Source organism: Planococcus citri, chromosome 3 (genome assembly GCF_950023065.1).
Source record: "Planococcus citri chromosome 3, ihPlaCitr1.1, whole genome shotgun sequence".
Taxonomy (NCBI): Eukaryota; Metazoa; Arthropoda; class Insecta; order Hemiptera; family Pseudococcidae; genus Planococcus; species Planococcus citri.
Window position 1 is genome coordinate 48,620,578 of NC_088679.1, and position 20,774 is coordinate 48,641,351.

Here is a 20,774-nt window from a genome sequence, read left to right on the forward strand (position 1 = left end):
GTTGCTTTCCCTTTCTGCTTGATTGATTGGTGGTCTTCGCTCATCTTGTCCGCGATTAAATAATCATGTATACTTGAAAAATTTATCCCAGGTAGGGTAAGGCATACCTACATATGGTCACTTTCTTCTCTATAACCGTATGTTTTTTCTACATATTGATAAATAATACTTATAATTAGCTCGTAAGTTGTGAACCTGGGCAAGATGCACTGTACAGACAACAATGTCTATGGTGCAAATGGCGTCGTTACAGTTGCATCGCATGTACAAATAGGTACCATGGAGCATGGGAGAGTGAATTATTGTAAATTGCCGGCAAGGTAATCTCTTAAGACGAGGTTATTAAAATCTTGTTGCGTCGTGCCTTAAGACGAGTTCATTCGGTTCATTCCACTTGCTCATAGTGTTAACAGAATGCTTCTAAACAGCTTCGAACAACATTGTACATATATTATTGTTAAATATGTACGTACCTATATCGAGTCTAATTACGTGAATTTTAGACGTTTACTGCATTTGCCTGTGACGATTTCGTATTTGTAATGATAAATCTACGCCGAGTTCGCTTATTGGTATTTTTTCGACATGTAGTCATAATATAGTTTTGGTATACTACCTAGGACTTGAAAGTATTCCTTCTTGATGATTTTACCAAAAAATACCTTAATTTGGTTGAAAATCTGGGATATGGAACGATTGAGCTCTCTCGTCGTCGATTTGTTTTAAATCAAAAATAGTGTGATGTCTCATCTGGGACTGTTCATAATTTTCTCTTTCTTTCCTGTTTTTGCCTTTTACAAAAAATATTCCTGTAGACTTTTCCGAAAATGTTTGAATGATATGTATTTTTATTTATGAAATGAACAGCAAAAAAACTTGAGATGAACAGATGAAGGATCAAAATTGAATTAAGAAAATGGAATAAAATCTGGTTGTTGGTCCCATAGGTGTTTCTTCATTGTATTGATTGTTTCCATCCTATACTACTTCTTTACAGGAACTCTGTTCTGTTGATTTCAACAGTAGGTATTTTTTTACAACTACAAAAAAAAAAAAGAATAATTTTAAATAACCTTTCTTAGTTTCAATTTTAGTGTCTGGGTTGTCAAAAAAAGGCGTGGAGTAAGCTTTGTTTTTGTTTGTTTTTGATTATCAGTTTCAGACTGCTGAATCAGTGACTATTTTTCATTAGCCAAATGTTCATAAAACGCAAAGTCAGAGAAGTAAATGCGTTCTTTTTTGCGAATTTTGGCAGAGTTAGAATTGACGAGAATCTGCTCTTTAAAAAAAGACGACTTTTCAGGTTTTGAAAGTTGGTGATGATAAATGGAATCCAAAAAGTGTTGAAAAAAAAGAAATCCAGATTCTAGACAATCTTCCAAAATCTGCAAAAAAAAAAAGAACACATCTATAATATTTACATTCAACATCCCAGAGTAAAATAGAGCCAGAGCAAATGACATTCCTACCATAAAAAATGAACTCATAAAAAATTATTATTCAAGTTGAGTATTTCAAATCAGTTGTTTTTTTTAGAATGGAAATTTTCAATGGCTTGATCTTATCAGAAAATTGCATCAAATCATCCCATTGCTGTCTCGTGTTTTTGGGGGTTGGATTCAAACTTTTAAGTCATGCGTATCGTACTTGATAATCTTTTCTATCATTTCTCTACTATTTCGACAAAATGTCAATAAATCATCCTGGATAATCCAATAAGTCATGATTGATAGTGCCTTTCTAATATTTCCATTACATTTCAACAGCGAGTCATAAACCCATAAATCAATAGCAATTCGTGTTACTCTAGTTTTTCAAAGTCTACAATTCAGAAAAAAAGGTCATTAAATCATTCGCGATAATTCGTATTATCATTTTTCAAACGTTTCAACAAATTGCTTCCAAACCAGAAACTCGTTGAAACGGTTTTTTTTTTTAGAGTTCTCCCTGTGTAAGTATTTTGGTACCTAATTTTTTCATAAATTAAGCTCAGAAAATTCAAAATCGAATTCTAAAACGATGAATTACTCGAATTGTGATTTTTAATTTCCAAACAAATTTTTTGTTAAACTTTGACCAAAAAAAGATTAAAATGTTGATTGGTTTTTAGGTAAAATTATAGGATTTATTTGAAAAAGGCTCTTTATAAATTCTATGTTTCTTCTAAGATGAATTAGATACTCTTAATACAGCCTAGGAAACGCATCTTAGTGGGAAGGAGGAGTAGGGTGGAGTGGCAGGCATTATTTTTTGTTTATATGTAACAAGCTACCTCCTTAATCATCTTGTTTCGAGGAATTTCATTTTCAGTCGATTAGAGCATTCAATGAAATATTATTAATTGCAAAGAAATTTAAATTTTACCGAAGACTTTTCATGATATGGATTTAATTTAGGAGAACCAGAACACAATTTACAATTTTAAACGCCGATTTTTTTGTCAATAGTTCACGTGAGCGCAGAATTTTTGAATTTTTAAATCAAAAATCAAAGAAAGCATTTTTTTTATATTTTTTGAATTACTTATTTATTTTGAAAAATTCGAACTTTTTTAAAAAAAATTATTTAAGAAGCATTATGGGCAAAATTTACGATATCAATTTATTCTATTGATATTTCGGATGCGGAAATTTAAGAAGGGTGATTTTTCTAAGAATTCAATAATTGAATTCTTGAAAAAATCAATGTCACCTACCTATTTTAATTATTTTAATAGGCGACATTGCAGTCAGACGTCTGAACTTCTGAAGTGGTTTCCTTATCAGAATAGGAGATAATAATGAAGAATATTATTGATTTCATGATCGATTGTGGTGCAAGAATGTGCAAAAAATCATTTAGATTGCCGGCAGATATGAGTTTTTAAAAGCTTTTTATTAAAAAGCTAAGGAAGTTTAACCGTTCTTAACTGCTCTAACCTCTTACATTTTTTGGATATGGTATGAATATGTACATTCACAATGTATATACATAGGTTACTTACATATGTGGGTATATTGGATTTTTTAATTCTTTGCATTTGTGTAATTCGCTCGAGATGGACTTATCATAGATACGATGCAATAACTGTAACTGCACATTTCGTAACGAAGTAATCACTTATTACGTCATTGTTCATCGTTTCGTGAGGAGAATAATTTATTTTTCTAAAACGAAAATTGAGTCGTGAAATCGCGAATTCGTATCGAGCATTCGAGCAAGTCATCGGACAAGTACTCATGTTCATCTTCATGGGTATAATACGTTCGTTACCCTAATCATTTGCGTTCAAGAGACAAGTTAGTTGCGAATATGGATTAACATGATGCGCCTTGTACCGTAGATTATACTATTTGTATAACTGGAATGCATTTAAAGTTGCCTATTCGCGGTTTTGCAGGACGAAATTTCAATTTAACCGAATTTTGTCAATGATTTTGTTATTTACAGTACATAATTTATTTAAATTCGCTCCACTAATTTAAAAATATTATATTCCTATGATTAGTCGTATAGTTAATTTCGAATATAATTACAAATTCGCACAAAAGTAAATTTGATGTTTTTTTTTTTGTTTTCAGTTTGATGGATACGTAAAGTCATTAAATATAGATCCTACATCACCTTTATTCCGATTAGTCACAGATGGTCAACTACCACTTCGACAGTGCTTGCATCCGGAAGCTAGTTCAAAAAATATAGACTTACCAGAATATTACAATGTCTTTCATGACCTTAGAAAAGACTTTCGTACATTTTACAATGTACCAAATGATCAAGAATTATCATCGATAACTCACTTGGTTAAATGTATCCTTTTCTAATTATTTTATAGACTTTATTGTGTTTAATATTTTAGTATGTTATTGATAGTTTATGGGTAACTGACCGGCCTCTAGCTAATAGTGCGCAAGTGTAACGACTGACGAATTGACGACGATGGACAGTGTCCTAGATTAGTTTCCCTTTGGAAGTTTGGAAGGATGTCTCGTTTTGCATCATTAATGATTTATTATTTTACCAATTACCATCAAATGATGGGGTTTATTGCGTTTATTTTTATCCCATCTTTCTTGAATTTTTTCCACGTCAAAAAACTAACCTCGTTAATGACTAAACCACGAAAACAAACGCCAGAAACTGCCAGTGTAATTTTCAAAATCCTCTTTGTAGGTCATAATTTTTCCGCTTCGTAAATTGTCGATCGCTGTATGATGACGTGGTTGTATTCGTTTTATTGCGTAATATAGTAAGAATAAAAATTCACCTCTATGGAATACATTTACCAGCTCATAAACGATGTATAATTTCACAATGATCGCAAGTGTTTTTCCATTTACTGACTGCTGGAGTTGCACATTTAAGTATGTACCCATTTCCCCTTTTCCTGCGGAACTCCGATGACTTCAGTTTTTACAATGTAGCTACAACTTCAACATAAAACTGTATAGACAGTGTTTGAATTAACCGTCATTTTGAATAATTATCGATAATTTACAAATTTAATTTACCCAACTTCTTCTGTTTTTATTTGTAGAAGAGAAAAATTATTCATTTTTTTAATGAAAATAATGTACCTACCCGAGTTGGTCATAAAATGAATATAGAAATTTTTAACCATTTTGATGTCAATGCCTGAGTGCATCGAGCTTAGATGTTTGCTTATTGCATACGTAGATTAGGTAGGTAGATACTAGGTACTTCTATGTACTTACGTTGAAATGTTTATTATTTATTTGAACGATCGTCGAACAACGAACGTTTTCTCTCATTGCATTTTTTGAAAGCTCGAAAAAGAAGTTTAAATTTTTCGCGTTGGCAACACTGCGCGTAAACCTTACCTGTTGATTGGTGGTGCAGGAATTTCTAAACAGTATTCACTTGAAGCCTGACATAGTGCGTTTCGGTATAGTAACGTGTTAAAAATCACAAGTGTTGTAGTTGTGGATGATTTTTTTGATTTTTTTACATCGATTTGGAATTTTTAATTTGATTTTTCAGTATTAAATGAAACCAGCTGAACGTTTCGCGTTTTTTTAAAGTAAATATTGTTGGATTACACTTTGAAATATTCGACCATTTACAAGGTTAGTAGTACGTAATTTGAAATTTTGTTGATAATCGTTGATAGGAGAATATTAACTCGATTATTTTATTTTATTATTATTGATTGAATATTTCTCTGATAGTAAATATTTTTTCATAATGTTTTCCGTAGAACAAAATCCACATTATTGTATTATTCTGAGTTTGATCCCAATGGAAATCTCACAACCTACCTTAGAAGTTTTTTCAGAATAATTCTCGTTGAAGTACCTACTTTAAATTTTAGTATCTCAAAATATTGGCCTGAAAACTGAAAAGTATTAAATCGAGTTTACATCGAGATAAATCAGTTATCTATGTTTACCGGTATTGCTCTAGAAGGAATTTGATTTGATTGGAATTACTAATGTCGTAATAGCTGGAAGTGGTCATTGTTAGGTATCTTGAAATTTTTGTTGTTTTGATCTTTTGTGATTTTATTCTGTTTCCATTTTCAGGTATTTTCACTATTGATAGGGTTCCATTCGAAATTTTTGTAGTGTTCATTCGTACGTGCTTAGTGCAGGTATTTTTCTCTAATGCATACGTCAGCTGTTGAACTGTCGCCTAAAGCTGAAGTTGCAAATCGATTGGTATATTTTTAGCTTCGGTAAGATGATCTATATAGGTATTTCCATTAACCTATTCAAATTTACTTACCGTTAAGTAAATTGTTGAATACTCGTACTTCGTCCTCTGTTCCCGGTTATCCGTTCATTTTCGTTGACATGAAGGCAAATGTTGTTGATAACGTAGGTAATAGGTATCAATTCCAGCGTTGAAAGAGGCCTATCTATGAATCATTATCAGTAGTCGTTCCGTGTATAGAATGAGTAATAAAGTTATAAAATGTTTGATAAGGCAGTACCGGTGGAAAGGTTTCGTCGCAATGGTCAAATACGAGTAATATTCATGATAATCAACGTGAGTTCGTAGTCCCTACGTATTATATTTCTCGTTTTTAAAACGTAGGTACCAATTTTGCTATTTCACTCATATGGGTGTAAAATAGAGCAACACAATCGGTGTTTGGTTAAATCACCGATACTACTGAGAAGTTTGTAAATTTTATTCGCGGTCTGTGAAAACTTAATCGTCGGATTTTCTAGAATTTTTCTCGACACTGTTATCGTAATACAAAGCGAAACGACTCATTCATTGTAAATTTACAAACAACTTGAATTCTAGTTTTAATAGAGCGAAATATGGAGGAATGTAGTTCGGTTGAGATACCTACTTCATCTGACTAAAGTGCGAACGAAACAAAATTTTGATTGTAATTTTTAAAATCACTGTTATATGTATTGTTGACTTTGGATGGTAAGTTATGATGCATCGCAAGTGGTGGAATAAGTGCCTGAATGATAACCGGATAAGAAAGTTCAGCTGATGATTACATATTACGATTCCCGTTGAATGTCAAGTTTGATAATTTTTTTCTTTCGTAAATGGAGTTTTTTCAAAGTCGAACTTAGTTTCCAAATTTACTCTTACCTGCGAGTTATTTACGTATCGTATTTGGCTATACTAAATTGCTGATTATAGGGTACTCGAAGAGAAGTGTCCTCAAAGAGAATAATTAAATCAATAATTGCATCAGAATTCAAACTTTCCCCTTTTTCAGTTAATATTTTTGGCGTTTCATTTTAAGATTTATGTTTGTGTAGATTGCGAAAATTCAAACCAATCGATCGATTTAATAAAAAAATTAAACGTTGTTTATTCGATGAAAATAATCTTCAGAACAGGAAAGTTTTCGAGAAGTATTTTAAACACGTTCAAAGATTTACAACATTTTTTTCTTCTTTTTTAAACATCTTGATTTCATCTCACAAAGGTCATCTCGCTGTTATCTCGAAACAGATAAAGGTATATCTTGAGTGAGTTATACATGCCCGGTATTCTTTTGTTTTCAGTGCTCAGACAATTTATTTTTCGTTATCGTTGTTATTAGAATTTTACGCCTGAAAAATGGGAGAATTCGTGGAACGAGCGACGGAGCGAGTCTTGGTCTCGATGAGCATTATTTTGTTGGTTGTCTCCTGTAGGTATTACAATAGCCTACCAAAATGTCTTTGGTAAAGTTTGTTAAAGTCTGTTGTATTTCATCTTGTCAACTACCCATTTGGTAATTATTCGAGTACGAATATATCCTACTGTTACTTTCAAGATTAGGTTTCCTAGACTTTGGAATTGCATTCAGAAAGTCATCGTTCGTTTTAGATGCTTACTCGAGTTCTAGATAAGATTCGGTATCTCACGAATCCGACACTTTTATCTTGTAATTATGGTTCAGTTCGATAATTTCGATAGTTTAATGAAATTTGTGGCTTAAGCATTCGCAGAATTTCGTCTTCATTTTTCTGTGTTTTTTTGAAATTGCATCGTTAATAAGCCTTATTTGTGTCTCATCTTTCCTAGACTTACCTACTTATGAAATGATATTGGTGCATAATGATTTAAATTTCCCCTCTTCAAATAGGCGACAGTTTTAAAATTAGCATCCTGCAGATGGAAAACTTATCATCGTATTGTCTTTGAGGAAGTTCGTTGGCCTTAGGTGTGTATTGAAATTGAAAACAAGAGTTAGATAATTTTATAACTTCAGATTATACGCGACACATGTAGGTAGGTAAAGGTACTTCGGTGTCTGGTAAATTTACCAGAATTACAAATGTACTTCATGCGAGTACATTACATACATACATACATACAATGAAATAAAAACAGTTGGATCGTTTTTTACTTCTTCAAAATAGAAAAAAACCTGAACGTGGCAGTACGAAAACGTTTCACTAATCAGTCGAAGATAAGATACCAATGTTACCTAAGCCCGTCGCTAGGTATTTTTTAACTGCAAGTATATTTATTCAAAGGGGTATCCAAAGTGTTGAATATTCAGCCCATATTTCAAATCCTAGTAATGCTAGAAAAAGGTTGTTTTCTAAATTACCTACCTATGCATATTTTAAGTATCTACATAGTTACTAGAGGTGGTATATTAGATAATTATTCCTTAACCGAACACGTGTAGATTTACGTATGACCCACACAGAAGATCCACAATTTCCTGTAGCAGAATTAAAAGATATGATTAATATTATTCAAAGGTTAATAGGCGACGGTAAGTGTCGTATTTGTATGAAATTCTCTTGAAAATTGATTTCTTTTGAGGATACCTATATGTTTCGAATGGTAAACAAACATCTAAAAGTAATAAAATAATTTTGTGGTACCTACATGATGACAAATATTTAGTAAAGTGAATTTTATTTGCGGTCTTGTAAACATCCTATACTTACCTTGCTACGAGTACATTATCAGTTGTAGATATCTAGCGAGTATGGCGGTTATTATGCATCGATTCGATGTCTACCTTCCTTTGATTTTTTTTTTCGGCTCCAAGTCGTTATTTTTAGGCGACCCTATACCTGTGAAATTAATTAACCAAAACCAGGTATAGTTACTTACCTACATTGTGTAAAATAGGGATAATGGTCTAGTCATAAAATTTTAAGTATTATAATTTTTCTTTGTAGTTAATTACAAATTTTCATAGCGTCGCTGATATTGCTCGTACCTTATTGTTCCATTTTTTAAATGATAAACCGCTTTGGAATATTTTCAATTGTAATTTTCCAATTAAGTACCGTTCGAACAATACTGGCACATATTTTTCCTAACCTTGTGAAAATTGCTGCCTTTTTATTTATACTTAACCGAAATCAATTCCTGAACAAATTCTAACGCGTTATCAATTTTTTTTTCTTGACCGCCTTAATGCTAATTATTTGTGAAAAAAAAATTAATGAAAACGAAAAATAATTTAGTTACGTCATCATTTAGTTTTATACTCTTTATTAATTGGTTTATGTTTTTGTTTGTTTTAAGGTCATTGTTTTAGTACTCCTGAAACCGTTCAATTAAAACTAGAACCAGGAATATGGTGAGTTATTTTACCTATTCATAATAAATTACCTACCTATAAAATATATGTAGTAAATATAGTTATAGGCTGCAACAATGAAAAATTTTGATTGTTCAGCTCGTTAATTTTTAAATTTTACCTTCTTGTTTTTACTTTGCTTTTCTTTGAATACATATAACTTATGCAACAACTTGTTGAATGGTGAGGTAAAAAACGTGTGATGTGATATGAGAAGTTTTAGTTTATAACCGACCCGTTTCATAGAGTCATAGGTGTATGTACTTGATGTGAAATGTTCAGATCATTCAGTTAGATGGAACAGTTTTTTGACTATAAAAGTCAAGGATGAGTAATGAAGTTGACAGGTGCATAAATTATGCTTTTTAAAATTGGATAGGTAAGGTACTTATTAATTCTAGAATGAGATCAGGAATGAAGTCAACAGTTTTATTTGAAATTTTTCCGCGTCATTATGAAGGCTTATTGGATGACGGATTTTTACAATAATGAAATTTTCTGGTATTCTCTGAAGGAAGAAATTTGATCTGACAATAAATATCGCAAAATTGGATTATTAACGCTACAGTGAAATTTCTTTGCCAACTTCGGGAAGGCCCATTGAAATGGTCGCTTATTTTAAATTTATGAGCGGGTGTGTGATTTTTATCATACTTGTAATTAGAACTACTTACTCATATTTCTGATTCCAATGAAATGAAAATGACTATTTTCGATTCTGCGATTTTAAAATAGGTTCATAGTAAAATTTCACTGATTCTGTCGCCAACTTGATTTTTTAATAATTGGAGGAGAAATTTTCTTTTTACAATTGCATTGAATGCAGGATGGATGGATGGTGAAAAAAAAATTGTTGAAAGATTTTGACTAAATGGAGAGATATGAGTTCTCAAACAAGAAGCATTTTCGATCCAACTTGTTTTGAGAAAAATGTCCGAGCTTCAAAAAATAGTACCTACCTAACCTATCCAGTTTTGGGGGTTCTACTGAGTGATTGAAAACTCGCAAATTGCTTATTTTTGAGTAAATTCGTTTTGAAATTTTTTTCTTAAGATCAGTGGTGTCAATTTTTTTGATCATTCGGGCCAATTTTAAAAAATCGAGAAAAATGTCCAGAAACTTTAAAATTATATTTTTCCATGTTTTTGATGATTAATTATTAATTATTGCGAAATATTTGAGAAGAAAAAAATATTCAAAACACGAATTTACCCAAAAATAAGCAATTTGCAAATTTTCAACCGCACAGTAGAACCCTAAAAGTGGTCTTGGATTTTGACTGCAATGACCTGGGCCGACTCAGAATTTCAAATGGGCTTACTAGGTATTTTTTGGAAGTGGGCTGTTTTTCCCAAAACAGGTTGGGTAAGGCTGGAGGCAAAAAACCACAATTTTTTTCGAAAATTCTTCCTATTTGAGGACCCATATATCCCCTCTAAGGGGATCTCTGGAGTTGAAATTTTTTCTGAGTGGCTCAACTCAAAATGAATTGTTCTGACGATATTTTTTTTTTTTTGAATATGAATATTATTTATTTATTAGGACTGTTCATAATGAGTTTTTCTCTCATGAAACTTTCTTCATCAATCTACGAAAGAAGTAATAATTATCTTTTTTAGGTCTACCTAGATACATTTTCAAAAGTTCTGCAAAAATCAAAAATTGATTTATGGATGGAAATTTTATTTTGATTGCTTGATTTTTTTCGACATCGTCCATCTATTCAAGTTTCATCCATTTCTGAGATGACGAGGTCAGGAGGTTGCCTTGTTGGATTGATTTCATATGTAGGATCAATGTTAAAACCTATAGATAAAACCATACACCGATGATATCGTTATTTCGTTTGGCTCACAAATACTAGAAATGAAAAATTTCCTTCCTTTAGTCATATTTACACGTGAGATAAGATGGTATTAGAATTTCAGCGGATGTTGACGGTCATTCTTGTCTACGATGTGTTTGGTCTTTGGTCAATCGCTGAGCTCGCCGTTTGTGACACACTCATCGTCATCACTTACCATCGTCGTCTTGTTATCTAACTGCAGTAATCTCAGTTCGATGAGGTTTTTTGAAAATATTTCAATGCTGTATTGATGAATTGGGTAGATAACGATCGGTGGATTTTCATTCGAATTATGTGGACGCTCGATCGTAACATTTCATTGATATTCTCTCTCGGATGCAAAAAGTATGTATTCAAGTGCATATTGGTTTTTTGAGTGAACGTATGTGTCCTATACTTAAAGGTATTTATCGGATATGTGATATTGAAATGATAGAATGTACCATAAGTGAGAGTTAGTGGTGTACCTACTCGTAGATATGCTACAAGTTACCTAACTTGTGGCATACGAGTATTTATGCTGGTTGGAGATATGGGATAAAGATGACGATTTTGTAGTATGTGTTTGTATACAAGTCATTGGTTTATTAATCGATTAAATACTTGGCGATAACGTTTGACGTACCTACACATGCGTAATTACATGCTTCCAATACCTACCTAGTGTATATGTGCGCATTTTGTAGCATAAACTCTGTACATAGTACATGTACCTACCATACAATATGTACGACGAGAATTGAATTTTTTGCATGTATTGCATATTTGTGAATGATTAATGCCTATTTATGAAAGTACCTACCAACAATTCACTCACTAAACAAGCATGGTTGTTGGTTCTGCTCTTTCATTTGTGTGAATTGGCCATTGTCTTCGATAGTGATACCGAAAAAATTGATCTTTAAATAAAATTCAAAACCAAAAAAAAGAATTTGAAATTTTTTTGAATATTTCCTGTAACTTTAACTATGTATATTTAATTCCTTCAGTCTTGTAGATAGGCAATTAAGGGATGGAGAATCATGCCAGAGTTTATATTTTGATTTTTGAATGTTTTGAAATCGTTCTACGAAGGTATTTCCTTCAAAATTCAACTAGGCAATGACAGTCAACGTTTCATTCTATTCGACGATGCTCTCTCTGATTCTTTCTTCGTTAGTTCATCGGATTTGTTTGATGTGGAAATGGAAACGGTAAAGGTAGTGATATAAAATTTGTATTTGCTCAGTGGAATGAACGCATTATGAACTCGTATCGTTACCCTTCTAAACCAGATACCTACACGAACAGAGTCGACGTTGACACATTAAAGAGTCGTTATTGTTGATTTCTGCATCAGTTAGAGTAATTTTGAAATTCGCTTATTGCTGAAATGAACGTTACAAGTAAGTACGCGTTATCTGAACAACGTGTATTTTTTCTGTGTGTTTTTCGAGGCGCGCAGTATGAAGTGATGTTGTTAACACGCCGCCGCCACCTCATATCGCATTATGACCCGTTAAAATGTCAACTTTCTAGGAAGATTATGCGGCCGCCTTCGCCACACATGTTCCTATACAGTTGATGTAGGTATTTTTTTCAAAACGGTGAAAAGTTTAAGTACCTAGGTATTTGTAATTGTACAAACGCGTGCACCTGCGCAAGTGTTCGATGCAGACTCGGTCGCTTTTTTATCGATAATTATTCTCCTCTTGTATGCGCTCCGTTGAACGGAAATTTTCGAATTTTGTCGCTAATCTACACAACCGTGTATTTTACGCGTCTGTGTTTGCTAGGGAGAAAAAAAAACTATCTACAGAGCGAGATAATGTTTGAGTTATAACGTGTAGACGTACACGGTGATAAGATGACCGCAATTTTTGTTTTTTTTGGAGTTTTTTCCCCTCTTTTGTAGGAATACATTCTCGTACACCTATCAAATTTGGTGACTCGTTGGAAAAAAAATCTTGGTTTATCGCTGATAGTACGAAGTGATTTATGTGGTTTTATGGGATTCGAGTGCGTATAACGTACTATGGATTATACTACGTATCAAGCGATGATGCGAGCAAATGTTGTCGCCATGTGTGGTAATTTTTAGGTTGTAGAAAAATCTTCGCACTGGGTGCCTTTTTGTATTTCTTTATATCAGAACTGTTTAGCTTATGAGAACAAAAGCATATCTAGCTGAAACAAGCTCGTGGTGAATTTTTGTCATCATCTTTCATTTTTTGTCAGTGTTCTTCCGGAAGATGCTTTTTCCTTGATTAGCTCCTTGGAATACGAATATCCATTATACCTACCTAGTACCTACTACCTAGTTTCTACCAGACAGTTTTGAAAAACATTACATTGAAAAGTTGGAATGTTATTGTTGATGAAGCGATTTGTTCTCGCTCTTGATTGTGGCTTCTGGTTGTCAAATAGTCAAACTGCTAAAAGAAAACCCAGCATCTTTTGTTTTTGAATGCGACTTTTTAAAAATCTTGCTCTCGTTTCCGCAAGGCAGCGATTGTTTGAAAACATCTGCTCACCTCCACCCTTAAAAAATGTGGAGTCTATTCGTACTTAATGCGTAAAGATATCTCATTATGTTCCTATTCAAAGAATTTTAATTTAATTCAGTAAGCTGTACTTTTTTCTAAAAAAAAAAAGAAAATCATTTTTAAAAAAAAGAAGTATTGATTTTTAATCCAAAAATATCATTGGTGCCCGTTTTTCCCTTTCCATCTCATATTCAAACATATTTACATATATTTTCGAAGAAAATTAAGCACTTTTTTCATTTTTTTAAAAATTTACTTTTCATTTTTTATTTGAGAAAACGTTCGAAAATCTCCATAATTTTTTATTTAAAAAAAACGATTTTTTTTTATTTTCTCAAAAGTAAAAATGAAAATAAGCATTTATGGTATTTTTAGTTGCAAACGTGCACACCAGAAGGGTACCTCTTCAATCGATTCCAGGATAAATTTCTGAAAAAGAATAGGTCCAAAAATTTGTTTCTAAAGGCTTTAGATCGTCACCATGCGAATTTTGAAAATGTGCCCTTAGGTGTGAATTCAATTTTGCCCCTTTTCATCACAATTTTTTCAAAACTGAAGAATCCAAAAATTTTCTGGAGGCTCTGAAATGGCTGAAAAATCGAAACCATTGCCACATCAATTAAGTAGGGAGATCGAAAATTTTGATCCTTCAATTTTGATAATGGAAAATATACCAAATTTCATTTTTAAAAGTCAAAATTAAAAAATAAAAATCGGCATCTGAAATCATGCCTGGTCAAGTAATGTGTATTTTTGAATGATTTTTTGATTTTTCATTGTGCTATACTATACCTTCTTCAAGTTGTTGCTATCTATGATTGATAATTTACAAATTTATTTTGAATTTATCATTTGTTTATATCAAATGTATTCCAATATAATTAAAAATAATTAATTTCACGATGTTTTTTTTTTTTTCATTCAGCTGGAAAGACGAAGAAGTAGATAATAATTGCGTAGTTCGTGCCAGAGGATTACCTTGGCAGTCGTCTGATTTAGATATAGCAAAATTTTTTAGAGGATTGAATGTCGCCAAGTAAGCACCACACTTTAATATTTTTAATAATCCAAGATTGATTTTTGTTAGTAACATAATTTCCTTTCATTTATGTTTTTTTTTTCAATTCACAGAGGTGGTGTGGCTCTTTGTTTAAGTCCCCAAGGAAGACGAAACGGCGAAGCTTTAGTAAGATTTATAAATCAAGAGCATAGAGATATGGCTCTTAAAAGACATAAGCATCATATAGGTAATCGTTACATCGAAGTATACAAAGCCTCAGGCGAGGATTTCGTCAACGTTGCCGGAGGTGAGTGAAAAACTTACGAATTTTTTCAATGCTCTGCTTACTATACGTATGGATTGTAATAAAATTAACAACGATGATTTGAATTTAAAAAACAGGTAACAATAATGAAGCTCAAGCATTTCTCACTAAAGGAGCTCAAGTTATCGTTCGAATGCGTGGGTTACCATACGACTGTACAGCTAAGCAAGTGGTAAGCTTCGAGAACCCTTTCAATTCCTTGTTAATCACTCGATTTTTTTTTGTAAAAATGTTAAAATTAAACAACCTTTATCGTTTACAGATAGAATTTTTCGAAGCTGGTGGCGAAGAGTCATCATGTAAGGTTATGGATGGCGAAGACGGCGTACTTTTTGTTAAAAAACCCGACGGAAGAGCCACCGGAGATGCTTTTGTATTATTTGCGAATGAAGATGATTCGCCTAAAGCCCTTAGTAAACATCGCGAATTAATAGGAACGAGATACATAGAGTTGTTCAGAAGTACTACCGCCGAAGTTCAACAAGTGAGTTTTTTACTTTTTCTTTTATCATTTTTAATTTGATAAATTAACTTGAGATGGATTACTGAAAGAGTTGATATACAGATCTGTGAATCTGTCTATTGGATATTGAATCTCAATTAGGAATGTCGTTCAGTTCGACTGAATTATTTTAAAGCTTGAATTAAAAATTTTATTCAATATTCAGGTGTGTAAAAAATGTACGCTATTGAAGTTTCAAACTTTGGCATGCATTCTGTTTAATAATAATTGTTGTATTTTTTTTTTACTTTTGCTACCATGGATGAAATTATTTATGGGGTAAGCTTTTTTGTCAGTAATCTTGATACTGATCGTGTTCTGTTGATTTGTATCACTTTTTATTTATTTGTACTTTGGAATAGAAAAAATATTGTAGGATACGTCTTCAATATTTCGATGTAATCAATTATTTTTACCCTGTTGGTAATTTCTTACAAAATATTAACGTTTTTTTTAAAAAAAAAATCAACACTGTGTTCTGTAATAGTATTGTTATGTTGCATTTTTCATAGTTTTGCAAACGCACGCACACATTTGCCTACGAAAAGTGATGTAAATGAGTAATTCAGTATTATTTTCAAGTTCACTCTATTGTTATTTTTTTTATCGCGCCTTCTTGATTATAAAATTTATGAAAGAAAATACCGCTAATTTTTTACGTAGAAGTTTTTTTTTTTTGAACAAATAATAAATTTGTTTCTCGTGATATGAGAAACTCTCTTACACGATGCATTTCCGAAGTATCTTTCCGTTTGGTTTGCTGAATACGTCAAAAAAAATATTAAAACGTGTTGAATTTCTCGAGAATATGTGTCTCGGTTAATTTCTGTCTAGTAGACGTTTAATCGAATCCGTTAATTTCGCAGAAGTTTTGTTTCTTTGTAAGAAAAATGATTTACCGACGCTCTAAAACGTGCATATTGATTGTATATTTTACTCGAGCGACTGTATATTATTAAAATAAGTTTATAAACGAAACGAATGCGCGCGTGATTGGGAAATGACGTAATTTCGATCGACGACCGATCAATCTACTGTTTTCATTTGCGATGTGATGTGTGAATCTTGCATTATCTTATCTATTAATGATTGTTTTATTTCTAGGTGCTGAATAGAACGATGGAATCGACTCAAACACCTGCTCCTCCACCCCTTCCTCCCATGCCCCCTCATTTATCCTTTTTACCGCAACATGTGATTACGAGCGGTACGCGAAAAGACTGCATACGATTGAGAGGACTGCCATATGAAGCTTCGGTTGAACATATATTGGAGTTCTTAGGCGAATTTGCTAAAAACATTGTTTTTCAAGGTGTTCATATGGTGTACAATGCCCAAGTAAGTGATGCTGATGAAAAATTTAAATCAATCGAGCGAAGGTGTATAGGCAACATTTAAAATAAATCGAGATTTTGTTCATTTTTTTTTTTTTTTTTTTGGTTCAAAAATATTGAACGATTAAATTTTTGAATTGTGTTTAATTTTTCGATTCACCATCGAGTGACATGTTGCTCTATAAATTCCCCCTCCCCCCTGTCATGAAGCAATTAATCGTTGAAAAAGAACTCACTATAGGTTTTTTAAGAGATATTTTATCAATTGTTGACTTGTTGAGCCATTGAAACGATAGGAAGGAAAGTTCGGTCCTTTTTGACCTTAAGGAATACTGTCTGATGAAGCTACGTACATAGACTAAAAATATTTCTTTTTTTTTTCAATTGTGACAATGTATGTACTATGTAGTTTATGTATTTTCATATTTATGGGTTAGATATGAAAGTTGAATCGACCTTGAATTGAATCAAATTGAGAACGTTCATAGCGTTGATTTTTTTTAAATGGAAAATTTATGAAAAAGTCATCATTATTCACAAATTGAATTTTTCATTCAAGACGAAGGTCATAAAAATGAAATTCATTCTCGTATTTTCTGTCTAAGGTCGTTTCAAAAATCGAAGGCATCTTCATTTTGTTTGAAATTCTAAATTTCTGAACTCAGTGTGAATTTTTAAAACAATCATGAAAAAGTTGAAAACTACAAAATATGTATTTCTTGTTTTGAGTTTTCAAAAATTTGTTACATAAATTTTTTAAAACTTTCGAAAAAATATTTTTGTAGTGAAAAACAAGACGATAAATGGGAAAACAGAGTTTGAAGTCTGTCTTTGTTCCACTAAATTGCCTGTTTTCAAATTGGAAACTTTTTTCTTGAGTAATTTTTTCTGAATTTTCGATCTAGTTGACTTTGCCTATACATCTTTGTTTTTTTGTTCCAAGTGAAATGTCGAAAGAAATATTTTTACAAAAATGATTTAATAATAATACTTCGGTTGTGATTTATTTGCGCAGGGTCAACCGTCAGGCGAAGCATTTATACAAATGGATTCCGAACAAAGCGCGTACACGGCGGCTCAGATGAGGCACCATCGATACATGTACTTTGGTAAGAAACAACGTTACATCGAAGTGTTCCAGTGTTCCGGAGAAGATATGAGTCTGGTGCTCACCGGGGGCATACCGGCTTCGAGTGCTCCACTTTCACCGGTCGGCAAAACGTTACTATCACCGGGTATGTTGAACTCGCCAGCATTAATACAATCTACTCCGAACGCGGCGGCAGCGGCTTCATTAGCGGCGGCCGGCGGTACCTTACCGCAAGGTGGTTCGGCCGCTGCGGCGGCTGCGGCTACGGCCGCCCTGATGCCGCAGCAAAACGCGGCTACTGCGGCCGTCACTTGGGAACCGATACAAGCTCAAGTGGCTGCTTTGCAAATACAACAGTACGCGTTGGCCCAAGCTCAGGCCATTCGCTCCCAGCAAGAGACCGCTTGGTTAGTTAATCAGTTAGCCACCCAGCAACAGTTACAGCAGCAAATGCAGCTGGCGGCTTTTGCTAACGCTCAGAAATCGCCTTGGGGTGATCTGAATTCGGCGAACGCTTCTCTCCTTCAGGGCATGCATCCGCCTTCGACAGTCACGCCCGTCAATTCGGTAGTCACGCATTCGGTGGCTAGTAATCAGGCTGCTGCTGCGGCCGCGGCAGCTGCCGGTGTTAATCAAAAGAAAGCCTTAATGTCTCCCGTCTTCTCGAACGCTGCTTTACAAATACCACAAGGCCAAGTTCCCACTTCTTCGCCGAACCAGCCTTTCTTTTTGATCAATTTTCCCAGATTCACATCCCCTATGCAATCCTATCCGTCTAAAGTTACCGGCGTCACGTCCACTTCGACTGCTAGCCAGGCTATGCCTTCGGCAGCGGCCGCCGCAGCCGCTGCCGCATTCAATGCCCAGCAGAACGCCGCCTTAATCGCCCCATCTATCCAATACGCCGCTTCTTCTATATTGAAACGAACTCGAGATCATGCTTTCGCCGGTGACGGCAGCGCTTCCCAAAATCCTTCCGGTGTCAGCGTCAAACAACCTTATTCGATGGCTGTACCGACCAGTACGGCCGCCAATGTTTTCAACATGCCACCTCCTCAGATTCCTCCACCGTTACCACCTTCTATATCTTCGCAAACTATGACTTTTCCATCGACCCAGTTCTATGCTCCGACCTGAAACTTGAGGTGATCTGCGGCTACTCTGTATTTTTTCCTTTTACGTTATAATATGTATTTCGATCAGCGTTCGTACCGATCCTAGGAAATCGATCATCCTAATCGTTTAATTTATTTGTTCTTGTTCAAATGCACAACGTATTGGGCGTGTTTATTTATTCTTTTAGGTAATTTATCATACCGACCATCGTAACTCTTTAAATTTACTATATTATCGTTATCCCTTAACGGTTATTAGTATAACTACTGTTATTTTCTATTTTCTTGTTATTTTTATTTTTTAATAATTTAACAATCGTAAACATCGCTTTACGAGTACAAAGTTTGATTTTCCATTTTTCTCTTTCTCTATTTCTCTCTCTCACTTTTTTTTTTTTTTTTTTTTTTTGCTATTCTAACTGGTAGCTTTATTTTGGTCGTGTGTACGTTTTTTTTCTTGTTAGATTACGAAGCTAGTGCGACTTACCGTTGGTTAGTAGTAGTTATCGTTCGATTGTTTGACTAACATTTATCTTGAGAAAAAGGGTGTTTAAAAAAATGAGCTACACTGTGCGTCCTTTTCCTGTATATATAATTATTAACTTATTCAATTTTTAATGTGCGGGCTGTACCATTATAATGTGATTTTCGCTCTTCTCCACATGATTTTTTCCAGATTTGCATTAATGCTCATTTTTTTCCCATTATTATTATTATTTTTTCAATCTCATTCCATTCGGAACTTGTGGGGTTCATTTGGTTATTTTTTTCTCAGGAAATGACGATCATTTTTTTCAAATCGACGACGATTACCTTTATTGCGAAATAAGGTTTAATTTTTAGGTATGCGCATTGCATCGAGATCTCTCGTTTTTTGTGTTTTTATTCCAATCAAAATGGAAACGAACGAGTACTTAACTTTTTAAATTTAACATTCCTTCTTTACATTCCTTCGTTGGTTGTGTGTGTGAGTGTGTCTTATTTTTTAGTAATCTAAAATTACCTTGAATATAACCGATAATGTTTAAAAAATGTTATCGGATGGATTTTTTTTCCTTTTTACGTGTTTGAGTGGAAATTTACTTCCCATCTTTTTTTTTGTTTATATTAATTTTTACATGGTAATATTAATTTTAATAGAGGTTGTATTTGTAATGGATATTTTGAATGTTTCCACGTTAATTACTTGGCTTGGTTATGTGGAAAATTTCTACAAAGGTGCATCTTTAGATTTATAGCCTATTTTTTAATTCTATAATTTCTTCCTATTGATTTTTTGTGTACAGTTTTTAAAATTTAAGGATTCGATCGACCAAGTTGAAAAATTCAGCATTTTCCGCTCGCTTTCGAGCGATGTTTTACTTTGAAAAACATTTAATTTTGAATATTATTAGCTTCGCCGATCGTATCCAATTTTTTAAATTTATTTCAATACTACGTGTGATCTTTATAAACACCTTGGGCTTTTGCGGATGCGTTATTTTCTCTTATAATCCTCAATTGGGTTTGGATTTGGACGGTATACTATGATAGAAGATGTAAAAAAATATGTTTGATTATTCGATCATTCGATTTTGTTTCGGTGTCGGTAATGTATAAATTTTTTCATCTGTTAACCGCGTGTGTAGTGTCGAAATTTGTATGCTTGAAATTATCGTGATTTTTTTATTCGTAATGTGAAATGAAAGTTCGCCTTTGCTATACTGTATTATTTACTTTTTTTTTTTTTTTTTTTTTTGTAAATTACTTTATTGCAAATTGGTACGCAGGTTGAAAAACATTTTTAAGTGTTAACCTGGTGGTGGAAGATGTAAATCAATGTCCATTTAGGGCTACCTAGTAGTCTGTGTTTACCAGTATCAAATTACTAAGGTAAAAATTTTCCTTTTTTATTTTTAGTAGATAATGAACTTCCGGTATATGTATCAGCCGAATCGGAAATTATTGCTTGGGAAATGGTTTATAAATTTTGCTCACTTTTTTCGATGACTTTATGCGCGAAATTGTGCCATGTTTCGATTGATATT

The 20,774-nt window shown here is 33.2% G+C and overlaps 1 protein-coding gene across 3 annotated transcripts in view; it reads left to right on the plus strand.

Moving 5' to 3' along the window:
* Positions 1-20,774, plus strand: part of fus (fusilli) — a 72,971-nt gene that overhangs the window by 41,687 nt on the left and 10,510 nt on the right. For all 3 annotated transcript variants that reach the window (XM_065359208.1, XM_065359210.1, XM_065359209.1), the window contains exons 4-12: positions 3,561-3,789; positions 8,099-8,188; positions 8,956-9,010; positions 14,307-14,417; positions 14,513-14,688; positions 14,784-14,878; positions 14,969-15,190; positions 16,313-16,546; positions 17,558-17,777. In XM_065359208.1, the coding sequence (XP_065215280.1) occupies positions 3,561-3,789; positions 8,099-8,188; positions 8,956-9,010; positions 14,307-14,417; positions 14,513-14,688; positions 14,784-14,878; positions 14,969-15,190; positions 16,313-16,546; positions 17,558-17,777 (1,432 nt within the window). The remainder of the gene's footprint in view (positions 1-3,560; positions 3,790-8,098; positions 8,189-8,955; positions 9,011-14,306; positions 14,418-14,512; positions 14,689-14,783; positions 14,879-14,968; positions 15,191-16,312; positions 16,547-17,557; positions 17,778-20,774) is intronic.